Source organism: Dipodomys merriami, unplaced genomic scaffold, assembly GCF_024711535.1.
Source record: "Dipodomys merriami isolate MVZ:Mamm:240054 unplaced genomic scaffold, mDipMer1.0.p SCAF_7, whole genome shotgun sequence".
NCBI lineage: Eukaryota > Metazoa > Chordata > Mammalia > Rodentia > Heteromyidae > Dipodomys > Dipodomys merriami.
In genome coordinates, this window is record NW_027206290.1 from 8,751,190 (window position 1) to 8,764,761 (window position 13,572).

At 34.5% G+C, this 13,572-nt stretch overlaps 1 protein-coding gene across 2 annotated transcripts in view; it reads right to left on the reverse strand.

Moving 5' to 3' along the window:
* Positions 1–2,032: 2,032 nt before the first annotated feature.
* The window catches only part of Adgrl4 (adhesion G protein-coupled receptor L4), a 110,756-nt gene continuing 99,216 nt past the window's right edge, over positions 2,033–13,572 (reverse strand). The window contains exons 14-16 of one of the 2 annotated variants that reach the window (XM_070007388.1): positions 4,674–4,765; positions 2,978–3,146; positions 2,033–2,639 (exon numbers count right to left, since the gene is read on the reverse strand). In XM_070007388.1, coding sequence (XP_069863489.1) covers positions 2,577–2,639; positions 2,978–3,146; positions 4,674–4,765 — 324 coding nt within the window. In that variant the 3' untranslated portion in view covers positions 2,033–2,576. The remainder of the gene's footprint in view (positions 2,640–2,977; positions 3,147–4,673; positions 4,766–13,572) is intronic. The other variant, XM_070007389.1, reaches the window with a different exon arrangement.

The following is a 13,572-nucleotide window of genomic DNA, read 5'->3' on the forward strand; positions in this document are numbered from 1 at the left end:
ACACACACTCACACACACACACACACACACACACACACACACACACACACACACACACACACACACACACACAAAACAAAACAAAAATATTAGGAACAAGTAGATGTTAGAGTAATGTTTGTCACAAGAAAAATATTCTAGAAATAAATAAATTGATAAACCATGGTAAGGATTTTCCCTCATGATATGAATAGTAAGCTCATCTCTAAAGATATTACTACAAAACTATTGCCATAGCAGTAAATTTACTGTGGCTGCTTTAGCAAATTATCATACACTTAATGCTTGAAATCATATGTTACTGTCTTACATGTCTGGAAGCTAGAAGCCCAAAATAGGTAACGCTAGGCTAATAACAAAGTCAGCAGGGCTGACTTCCTTCAGGAAGTCTGGGGAAGAGTCCCTTTTCTTGCCTTTGTCAACTCCTGAAGGCCATCACACTGTGGTATGTGGACTTCTTCCAATTCAAAGCCTGTGGAGGTTAGTAGAGTCTATCATGCCGCTTGCATTGGGTCATACTGTGACTCTTTTGTTTTCTTCTTCCACTTATAAGGATCCTAGTGATAACTCCAGTCTGGAATACATTACACATTAGTAAATGGGAAATATTATTCCATCACAAGGTCAGCTGATTAGTAACATGAATTCCATCTGCAGCCTTCATTCTCTTAACCATGTAAGCGAAGATAATAATAGGTTCTAAATATCCAGGCTTGGGTGTTTTTGTTTTTTGTTTTTTTTTTTTTTTGGAAGGCTATCATTCTGTCCACCACCATGTTTTGTTAATATATTGATTGAACCATTGTTTTTCAATATCTCATTCTTATAAAATATTCTGTAAGCTAGGTACTGGTGGCTCATGCCTGTAACACTAGTTAATTAGAAGGCTGATCTAAGGACTGCAGTTCCAAGCCAGCCTGCACAGGAAAAACCTTGATATTCTGACCTCTACTAGTTACCAAAAAAAGCTGAAAGTGGAGTTATGGCTCAAGTGGTAGAGCACTAGCATTGAGCAATAATGCTCAGGAACAGCAACCTGAGTTTAAGCCCCAGGAATTTTATATATATCCCTAGCTTGTTCTATAATGACCATGACAATAAATAGTTACTAGCTTGTCATGAGAAAAATTAGGACATATAGTAAAATTATTATCATGAATGTTCTATAAATATAAAAGAGCTATTGTCAAGAAGATTATTTCTTAATGTAATGAGTTAGCAAAAAGTAGCCTGATTGTTTCATTTAGATAACATGTTTTTTCTTGGAGCACAATTTAACAGACTTTAACAGATAGGGAAATTCATTTAAAATCACAACATTCAATGATTTGGTGTACTTTTGCAGATAGATACAGAAAATTTACATATTTTAAAAAAATGGCTACATCTTTCATTTAATGAGATTTGTGGATAGGAACCTCACATTTAAACAGATACATTTAAATAGGTAGTAGAAAACTGACAGAAAATAGACCCTGTGAAAACGTTAGTATTTCCTGGTGAGTTCTTTGTCATAAAAAAGTTTTAAAATGTGTATTTTTCTGATGAGAAAAAAATAGCAACTCACTTTATGAATCCTTCCATATTTACATGCCCTTTTTAAAACATTAAGGTTAAAGGTACTATTGCAATATGAGTTATAGTATGTCTAAAATGAAAAACTTACACACTTAAATATATTAATCTAATTTGATATGGTAACTTTTCACTACCCTGAAAGGTTATAGAATAAAATGCTTCCATTTTCATTCACTGTGTTTCCATTAGAAGGTATAAAATATTATATTTTGACATATTTATTTATTTAGTGATTATGCATCTGAAGTTCACCATACTTATTTGTGAAGCAGGTATAGAAATGCCATATACTTCAATCTAATGTTAAATTTAAAACAGATATCTTTGTTTCTTTCATTTGCAAATTATCTTTTTACATTGGAAGCAAAATAAATGTAGTAAAAAGAAGTGTAGGTTGCTTGGTAGAAACTGAAATTCAGAATAATTCACAAAATGACACAATATGTTTATTCAGTTCTTTATTTTTACCTCATAATTTTCTCATCCAGTTTGCAGAAAAACAAGGTTATTCAAAGTACATCTTTTTGTTATAATAGCCATTTCGGTTGTCCTGTTTTATATTCTGTCCTTCTTTCTCTTATGCTCCACTTTCTGTAACAAAGCTCATTACCAAGGTGGTAGGGGACTCGTTTCAAAGGCAACACGAGTCACAAAAATATCAAGCCAGTGGTTTCCTTCAGGACATTCATATATTTCATGTGTTAGGAAGAAAATCTTTCCTTGGGTGCAGTGATATCACTCCTGAGAAACAAATTACTTTCCAAATATCTGCAGTACTATTTTTGACATGTAGGAAAACACACTATAGCTATGTGGTATATAATCTTACCTAATAATCTACAGTTCTCAGAGAGTAAACTGAAAAAACTGAATTAAAATGTGTAACTACCTAGGAGCTAGTAACTGGGTAATAGGATTAAATGATTTTTATACTCTGGTCATCCACAACTTGGGGTTTTAGTTTCTTTGCAGTTGTAATTATCCATAGTTCTCCATGTTTATCTTAAACAGCCAAAGCAACACGGGACATTTTTGAACAATCTATAATACTCCTCTTGAATCTTGAAAAAGGAAAAGAAAAAAAGTTACATGTAATCATGACAAATGTATCAAATTACTATAAAGTCACAATAGAGTGGCATATTTTGTTTGTTAGAGCCTTATAGCTTTTTGTATATTGGAATAGGCTCCAGTAGATATGCACTATAATTACATACCTAATAGAAAGTATTTTTAAAAGCATATTATTTCCCCTAGGAACAAATAATGTTCTGATTATTTTAGTACCAAAAATGCACTGTGCTTAGGCATGAAAAGCAGAAGTCATCAGGCTGTAGAATAAGAATTTCCTATCGATTTTAGTGTTGCCCAGAAATTATCATAATAAGAAAATACTTGCCTTTCTGGATAAAACACAGAGGAATAAGAAAATGAACATTCCCTGGAAGGCATTGCTGACAGTGAAGAGGTAAGCTGTCACCACGGAGGCGTGTACCACATGCAGAACCCCAAAGATCCAAGTGGTACCAAGGAGGAATAGGAGAGCAAGAGCTCCTCTTGCGCAAGACCTAGAATATATTTTATATGTTTTAGTTAAGAAAACCAAGCATTGCTTGGTGCCAGTGGCTCATGCCTGTAATCTTAGCTTCTCAGAAGGCTGAGATCTAAGGACCAAGGTTCAAAGCCAGCCTGAGCAGGAAAGTCTATGAGACTATTTCCAATTATCCACCAGCAAACAGGCTCTGTGGCTCAAAGTGGTAGAGGGCTAGCCTTGAGAAAGAAGCACAGGGACAGATCCAAGGCTCTGAGTTCCAGCCCTACAACCGATTACAAATGCATATATTCCCCTCCAAACACTTCAAGTTAGGTGAGAAGAATTTTTTCTTCAGCCAAGAAATGTACAGAGACCACAAATGAGTTGGACACCGCTCAAAACTGTGTGACAGTTTGTTTGGTTGTACTGGAACAAGATGTCTTCTGAAATCACCACCCTTTTATGAATATATGTCATTTTAAAAGGAGTGACTTAATCTTAAAATATTTTATCTGTGATTCTGAGTGTATGTGCACTGATTTCAGATTTAATGTGGAAGGAATTCTCAGGGAGAAGACATACATCTGTCAGCTAAGAAGTCTTCATAGAAAATTCTAGAAAGTGTTCCATATGGATGGAGGCAGTAGCTGTTTCTGACATCAAAGCAGACTTCTGTATTCCTTTCTGGGTTGGTAGTAAAGAAGGCATAAGCTATAAAACCAGCCTTATTGTTTACCTCTTGCTTTGGCAATGCAGTTACCTCACATTCATGTTAGAATACCAATTTCTTAAGAATTAAAGGAAGAATACACACACAGAGATTCTCAAATGTATTTTCCACCGATTTTCAGGTAGCTTTTGGTAAAATAATATTCAATACCTCTCCATGATGATATTGCCTTGAAAATGAAGCAACTAACTGATTTTTCTTGCATTCATTCAGTCCAATCATTCCTCACTGCAGAAGGTGATTTTTCGCAGTGTGCCTCAGAAAAGGACTCATTTCAACTTTATTAAAAACAGCACACCACATGAAAACTGTGAATGTTGAGAACTAAAAGAAAGCAATCGATCAAACATCTGCTAAATCCAAACTATAAATCTTCTGGAAGGCACTGAAACTACACAAGAATGTTCCAGGCAATACAAACAGTCAGTTGTTTCCCCCATTCCCTATAGTATACTTCAGCTTTTCCTGAACAAACCACTTTCAAGATCTCAATAAATCAGTTCAAGAAGAGAAGGTTAAAGGAAAAATATCTTGGCAACATGTAAACTAGGAATTACAAGGGAAAAACATTTACTAAGCACAGAGAAATGCTTTACAAAGGAAAGCACCAATACCTATTTGGTTGCTAAAACAACCATCATCTATAAAAACAAAACAAAACAAAAACAGAAGAAAAACCAAAAACAATAATCTAAAGGTTTTTGGATATGGGTCAGTGGTAGAATGGTTGCTTGGCATGTCTGAGACTCTGGATTCAATCCTCAGAACAATAACAAAACAGTGATTAAAGATTTTTATTACTAAAATAAATGAACATCAGTGAACACTTACCTTACATTCTCATAGCAACTAACTTCTGGTTTCAAGCCAGCAGTATGACGAAAAACTTTGTATATAATAACTCCAAAAGCCAAGAGATTCACCTGGGGGAATATATTAGTTTCCAGAAAGAGATAATTCATGGTAAATTAAATACACATAAAGGCAATAAATAAGTTGTAAAGATTTAAACTAAACAGTATCCACAAATTCATAACACACACACACATATATACATGTATACTCATCACATATTATATATGTGTATATATAACAAACTATATACAGTATTATATACACTATATATATAATATATAGTGTATATATAATATATATAATATATATGTTATATACAAATATATATAACATATATGTTATATATATTATATGTTATATAATATATATATATAATATATATATTATAATATATATATATATATATAATATATATGTTATATACAAAATATACACTGATATAGAAACTTACTGGAGGCTTGATCTCATAAACTCTGTAGCTGATTTATACAATAAAACTGAAAATCATTTGTATACATTCTAGGTATTTATTTTGAAGGTTAACACAATCTTTTATTTAGTCATTCATTTAACATGTTTTTGAATACCTACTATGTGTGTGCATCACAAACACTAGGTAGCTATTGTAATTCCCTTCATTTATTTGGTGACATTCCTAAGGTAGAGGTCAGATTTCCATCAGTATTATTGGCTTACTAATTCAGTTCATTCAGTATAAGTGGTCTTTGTCCTTTCCCTTCCCCTGTGGATAAAAATGTGCAACATGTAACAGATGCTTTTAGCCATCTATGGGATGGGTCTTCAGAACTCAAAGGAAAATGGTGAACTCATTCTGACCATGGGTCTACCAGAAAAAAATTATAAAGCTATGAATTCACATGGAAAATATGCAGTATGGGTTATGGAAACATACTCATGAGGAAAATAATCCCTAAACCATAGTATGGCTGTACCAAATGCAAAGGTAAGAGAGGAGTGAGATGCAAATACAAAGCACAAAAGGAAACAGATGACAGCAATACTACTTCAAGGAAGTTGAAGTAGTGGCTAGACAATGTGTAGTGTGGATGCTGTAGATCTGCCCAAGCTCCACACAGCACAGAATTGCATAGTAGATACTTCAATATCAGATTCTGTAGGCAGAATGTTTCAGGTGTTATAATCACATCTACAGGTTGGTCAGTATGATGTATTGCTATAATAGGATTGATATATACATTAAGATATATTTGGACCTGCCTATAATCTTAACTATTCAGGAAGCTAAAAGCTGAGGATTGAGGTTCAAAACCAGCATGGGCAGGAAATTCTGTCTCCAATTAGCTACTAGAAAACCAGAAGTGGAACTTTGGTTCAAAGTGGTCAAGTGCTAGCCTTGAGCATAAAAGCTCAGTGACAGCACATAGGTTCTGAGTCCAAGCCCTATGACTGATAAAACAAACAAAAGAAAAAAAGAAAAGAAAAGAAAAATAAAAACCAAACCAAACCAAAAAAACCCAAAACAACAAAACCCAACACATTTGATTTGGAAAACACTATAAAACCTTAAGGGAAAAACATCATATTCACTGTTGTTTTGAAGCGATGCAGATAACTTTTTCTTAATGTTTTTTATTATGAAAATAGTTTACAGAGAGGTTACAATTACATAAGTAAGGTAATGAGTACATTTCCTATTGAGCATTGTTACCTCCTCCTTTGTTTTTCCCCTACCATCCCTTCCTTCCCCATCTCCCTACCTCCTCAAATCCCCCCTTCCCCAAGTTATAAAGTTCATTTTTAACATAGTGTCTTGTACATCTCATTGTTACAATGGGTCAACCCGTATCCTTGTTTCAGCATTTTGTTATTTCCCTTCCCCTCCCCAAATTAGAAAAATATCTATACAAGATTCAGGGCACTGACTTCAAATACAGTGAAAAGAGGAGTTATACCTTGGGGGAAGAACATACAAAAGAAACAAAAAATATCACATAGTACATTTTAGATATGTTAAAAACAATAGCAAGAAAGAAAAAACAAGTTGTGTCCCTATCTTGGGGTTTATTTCACTTAACATCACCTTAGATGGTCATATGTACATAGCTTTTGACCTTTTCTGCTTGTCCTAGACTTATACTAGTTATTGCAAATAAGGGAAACCATGAAGATCTTCACTAGCCATACAATGGACAAGGTTCTCATATCCAAAATATACTTCGAATTCAAAAAACTAAATCCCCCACAACAAATCCTCCAAGAAACAAATGCCCGATAAATAAATGGGCTAAAAACTTAAAGAGAAACTTCTCTGAGGAGGAAATAAGAATGGCCAATAGACACATGAAGAAGTGCTCAACTTCTCTGGCCATAAAAGAAATGCAAATCAAAACAACATTGAGATTCCACCTCACCCCAGTTATGGCTAGATTGATTATATGGCTATAATCAAGAAATCTAATAACAACAGATAATTGTTTTTGTAGATAATTCTCTCAACCCCTTACAGAATTTATTCTGGGAAGAAAGAGTCAAAGGAAGTTAGATAACTTGACCAATCACTTCAATTAATAGGCCAAAATTTTTTTAATGTATTTTTCTTTCATATGGGCCTTCTATTTATAGGGATATTTTTCCTCCAGACTTAACCTCAGAATCTTTCACAGTCAATGGAATAAATGCTTGTTGAAGGTTATAAGTGATATTAATTTTTACTTACACCTCATATTACCAACTGAATAATGCATACACAGAGTTTAATGTGTTTTTCTTCTCTTTTCTATATTCTTTTGAAACCGTCAAGGCATATTTGGAGTGTCAGAAGATTAAAGGAAGGTGTATTCTAAACATATCGATGTATTCTAAAGTAAATAAAATAATACTATAAATATTATAATTAATAATGTAAATATTATAGAAATAATACATTCACCTTTGTTGACTGCATTTTACTAACCCATTTTTTTCAAAAGCAATTTTGAAATGAGAGTAATTAAATATAATATCTTTTATCTAAATCTTCCTAGTAATTTTGAAGTCTATAGTTATAGAAAACTTTCTTCTAAATGTCAATTAATTTATATAGCTTCACAGAATAAAATTGCATAATTATAAAAAAGCAGTATAGCCAGGCGCTGGTGACTCATGGCTGTAATCCTAGCTACTCAGGAGGCTGAGATCTCAGGATCACGGTTCAAAGTCAGCCTGGGCAAGGAAAGTCCGGAAGACTCTTTTTTTTTTTTTTGGTCCGGTCGTGGGCCTGAACTCTGGGCCTGGGTGCTGTTCTCAGCTCTTCAGCTCAAGATTAGTGCTCTACCACTTGAGCCACAGCGCCACTTCCGGTTTTTTCTGCTTATGTGGTGCTGAGGAATTGAACCCAGGGCCTCATGCATGCAAGGCAAGCGCTCTACCGCTGAGCCACCTTCCCAGCCCCGGGAGCCTCTTATCTCCAAAAAACCACTAGAAAACCAGAAGAGGCACTATGGCTCAAGCGATAGCACGCTCGCCTTGAGCGGAAGAGCTGAGACACAACACCCAAGCCCACAGTTCAAGCCCCAGGACCAAAAAAAAAAAAAAAAAAAAAAAAAAAGCAGTATAACATTATGGGTCAGAGAACTTCATATTATCAATTGTTTTGGAGATTCTTTGCAATGAATCTCAGATAAATTAAGGATTTAGACTATTTTTATAATCCCAGTTGTCCAATATTCTAATTATATGATTAATTAATTCTAATTACAGTAATACTTTCATACAAAAAATACTTTAGCAATTGTAGAGGGAAAATAAAGTATATTTAGTTGATGTAGTTGACAGCTTCAGTCTATTCCTATGTTTCAATAATTAGCTGAAATAATAATTTAATAATATTTAATTTTATAAATACTTCTTAATGATTACTAAAGAGGTATACTTGGTATTTTCTAATAGCTATGGTTTTCTTCTAATATTGAAGGCAATTGTACTTAACTTTATAACTACATGTTACAAAGTAACTTCAATTTTACTAAATTTAATAAATAATGTAATCCTAGCAACTATTTTTTTTTAAAAACTTTAGTTTTTACTAGATATTTAATTTAAACTTGTTATCACTTAAATATAGTTTTTGTTAATAAAATAAATTACTGTAAAATCTATAGTTTTCCCACATAAATAGTTAATTTAAAACACTGAAAATTCTTTGAGTTCTACTTTTAATAACACTGACTTTGAAAAGTACTTTCTCATATTGCCTGGTATCTCAGAAGTGCATGTACATTGTACATAGATCTTCTGTGTCATATACTAAAATTGTGAACAGGGAAGAAGGAATATTCCCTGGGGGAGAAACAGAGCTGGAAAGTTCATTGTTCCTGTGAAGAGGGAAAATGTTTATATACTTATAAAAACCAGATGCTCTAGGCAAGTGGGAGACTAATTATTATTTCATAAGCTCATTTTTTTCTAAAGGTAAGAAAAAAGAGATCAAAACATTTTATCAATAAATTTTATATGCTTTTTGCTTTCTTTCCTTTCTTCCTTTTTCCTTTCTTTCTTCTTTTTACCTTCCTTCCTTTTTCTCTTCCTTCCTTTTTCCCTCCCTCTATCCCTCCCAACCTTCCTTCCTTCCTTCCTTCCTTCCTTCCTTCCTTCCTTGCTTCCTTCCTTCCTTCCTTCCTTCCTCCCTCTCTCCCTCCCTCCTTCTTCCTTCCTTCTTTCTGTAAGGCCTGGGGCTTGAACTCAGGGCCTGTTTCTGACCTTTCTGGCTCAAGGTTAGCATTCTGCCACTTGATCCAGAGCTTTACTTCCAGCTTTTTGGTGGCTAATTGGATATGAGAGTTTCAGGGAGTTTCCTGCCAAGGCTGGCTTCAAACAATGTTTCTCACCCTCTTGAGTAGCTAGGATTATTGTCATGAACTACTGGGGTCCAGACTGGTTTAAAAGTTTTATATAGCCAAAAATTACAATATATTGATTACTTATACAGAATAATAATATAAATGTCAATTGTTTAGTTTTGTTCAAGTGTTTTCTAAAGGTTTGCTAAGTGTCTGAGACAATAGTGTAGGCTTGGTACATACATGTTAATAGAGCTGACTTTTTTGTTTTCATAGATTCTATTAAGAAAAGAAATAGTAAACAAAAATTATAGTGATACTTATAAACCTTCATACAGACTATGCTATTGATTTACAATTTGGACTAGTAGAAGAGACAGAATAGAGGTGGGCTAGATTTCCCAGAACTTCTTACAAAACTTGATGACTTACAATGCATCAGCAGAAAAAAAGAATGAAGTGGAAAAGGTAATATATGAAATAAAAGAACCTGGATATGAGTCTATAATATTTAATGGAGATGAGGAAGTGGTTTGTCTTTGGAAGAAGAGTTGAAGAAATGGAGCAGCTTGAGAAGTAGTAGCTTGGGTAGATATAAACATATATCATTTAGATTTTAAGTGAAGCGCAACACTGTTTTATATATTCTTTCCTTCAAAAATCACTTATGGATGATAGGTCTTTTCTTCAAAGAGGAGATATCATATCGATGAACAAGGGTACAAGTCAGTAAGTGGTCATAGATTGCATAGCAGATTAAAAGAACGCTGGTGACATTGCTCTATAACGTAATTTCTAAGCCAGCATTCAAAGTCAGCATTGATGGGGAGGACATCAGAGAGAAAAAATTGGGCTTCTTATGTTCACTCAGTGCCTAGATGCTCAGATCCAAAGGTTCCAAGTATTATATACTCCAAGTCCCTAGCTGACTGTGCTTGGAAGTGTAATAAGCATTGTGAGTTAAAAAATGTCAATACTGAACTGCTGGCTTTTCCCTAAAAAAGAAAATTTTGTTGTGATCTTACCTATCTTAAAGCAAGCTTTTCTTATTCTTGTAGTTTATCTTGCTTACCCCTTAGCATACGTTCTCCCTCTATCTCAAATTATTTTTAGAATAGGACACTTTTCCCAACATTCATTCATAGTCCCTGAAAGAGAACACCATGAAATCCCCCATGAGATTCTACAGAAGCTTGCTCACTTATCTCTGAGCTGCAGTACAGGCCTTCCTTTGATCTATCACATCCTATCTCATCGTAGTCTTCAGACAGATCTCTTTAAACTACTTGTGAGACCATTTCTGTGTTCAGCACCCTCCAATGGCTGTCTCATCTGGAATTCTTACAGGTCTTGAAGGTGTGAAATGTGGTCTCTGCTAGACTTCTTCCCTCAGGTCTTCTCTGTCCTTCACTGTCACATTCTAGGCAGCTGTATGGCTCTGAAAGTGTACTAATACTCATTCCCTCATCACCTTGGTTTTAATGACATGACTTAATGAAAAACAGAAAGTATTGTTCTCTTGGTAAGTTTAGTTCTTAAAAACTGAAAGAAGAATTTCTCCTAGGAAAAATTAAGTCATGATTTCCAGGGCCCTCTTCCTAACTAAATGTAGACTGTAGAATCTCTGTATAGAGATTTGTTAGGGAGGACACTAAGTCCCCCCGATATCTACCACTCTTAGAATCTAATCAGATTTCTGATATCTCAAGTTGAGATATTTGGTCTTCTTTCAGCAAGATTGTTATCAAGCCAGTTTTACTAAAAATCAACTCTTCATGTCTCTTCTTAAAAATTACTCCATTTCTTTCAATCATTCTTTTTCTGTAAATCCACAGTTGTCTACTGCTTTCAGAATTAAGCCAATATCTCATTTTGCCATGGTGGTAACAACTATTTTGTAGTTTTGAATAAGTCTTTCTTTCCACTTAACAAACATCAGAACAAATTTTGATAGAAAAAATATCAGAATAATGATTTATAAGGTACCATGCGATTTTTTTTTTTGCTTTTATGTTCCTCCCCTACGGTGTAACCCTGTTTTCACTGTATTTGATATTGGTATAATTTGGGGAGGGGAAGGGAAAAAACAAAATGTTTAAATAGGGATATAGGTTGACCCATTGTAACAATGAGATCTACAAGACACTATGTTGAAAAACGAACTTTACAATTTAGGTGGGGGTGAAGGGTGGGAAGGGAGAGTGTACTTGTGGAGGTGGGGGGGGGAAGGGATGGTAGGGGGAAAAACAAAGGAGGAGGCAACAATGCTTGATAAGAAATGTACTCATTACTTTACTCATGTAACTGTAACCTCTTTGTACAGTATTTTCACAATAAAACATTTATAAAAATAATTTTTACTCATATAATAATCTTTTAAAATAAGAATAGTTTACTTGAGTTGCCCCAAATTTTCTTAGTATTATATTATTATGGCTCATATGATGCAGATATGTTTACCAAATTTATTAATTACTTCTTTTATATTGGTTGCACTAACTCTTCATTAGAAAATTATATGTTACCTTAAATTCTTTCTTGATAGAGTGATAAATCATATATAAAAATCAGTATCGCTTAAGGTTACAGGACTTTATATATTTAGAGATAGGTATCATGTTAAAATTCTTTGTAGCATTTTGTGTGCTGGCAGGGCTTGAACTCAGGGCCTAGGTATTGTCCTTGAACTTACTCACTTAATGCTAACACTCTATTACTTAAGCCACAGCTCCTTTTCTGGCTTTCTAGTGGTTAAGTGGAAATAACTGTCTTGTAGATTTTCTTGCTTGGAAAGTCAGGCCTGGAAGCCAATAGCTAGAATAAAAGCCCTGAGCAGGACCACACCTTAGGTGCTTAAATAACACAATACATTCTTAAATAAAGAAGACTTTATTATTTTATCATCTAGGTTACCCTGATTATTTATGTCTCATTGTTAGTGCCACTAAAGTATAGAGCTAATTTTCTTTTAATTTTATTGTAAAGGTGATCTACAGAGGGATTACAGTTTCCTAAGTCAGGTAATGAACACATTTCCTTTTGAACACTGTAACCCCTCCCTCCTTTTCTCCCAGTTTTTCCCCTCCAATCATCCCTCCCCACCAATTGTATAGTTCATTTCCAAAATATTGTCAAGTGGGTTTAACTGCTGAATTTGTAGATCTTTTGTCCTACCATTTCTGTGTTTCCCCTTCCCTTCCCCAAATCAGATAAACTTATATACAAGCCAAAGACACCAAGAAGACTCTGACAGAAGAGAATAAATCAAAGAAAAAAGGGAAAAGAAGGAAAAAAAGAACTGTAAACAGTGCAATAAAAATCCTCTTACTTCTATTTCTTGGAGTTCATTTTGATAAGCATCATTTAAATGATCTTATGCACATGGATATTGAGCCCTTGTGAGTCTAAGAATATCTTCCATTGTTCTCACTGTGTCTATGTTTAGACTGCTGTTTAATTAGTCTTGTCCAAGTACAATTTTTGTCTTTTACTGTCTATTGGGTTTATTTGTAGATTTATAGGTACATTCTAATTATTAAAAATGAGGGAAACCATGTGGCCTATGATTTTGGGTCTTGCTTACTTCTTTAATATAATTTTCTCTAAGTCTTTCCATTATGAATGGGCCACTGTTATTCTTTCTGCTGGAAGCATAAAATTCCATTGTGTATATGTACCACATTTTCTTGATTCATTTGCCCACTGAGGGGCATCTGGGTTGAGTTCATATCTTGGTCATGATAAACAACAATGCTGCAATAAACCTGCTCATGCCTGGCTTTAATGTAGCCTGATGCGTGGTCAATTGGATAGATGCCCACAAGTGGGATTGCTGGGTCATAGGGAAGCTCCATGTTTAGTCATTATTTTTGGTGTTGTTGTTGGTTGTGGGGCTTGAACTCTGGGCATGGGTGCTGTCCCTGTGCTCTTCAGATCAAGGTGAGCACTCTACTGCTTGAGCCACAGCGACACTTCCAGTTTTCTAGTTGCTTATTGGAGATAAGATTCTCACGGACTTTCGTGTCCCAGCTGGCTTTGAACTGAGATCCTCAGATCTCACTCTCCTAAGTAGCTAG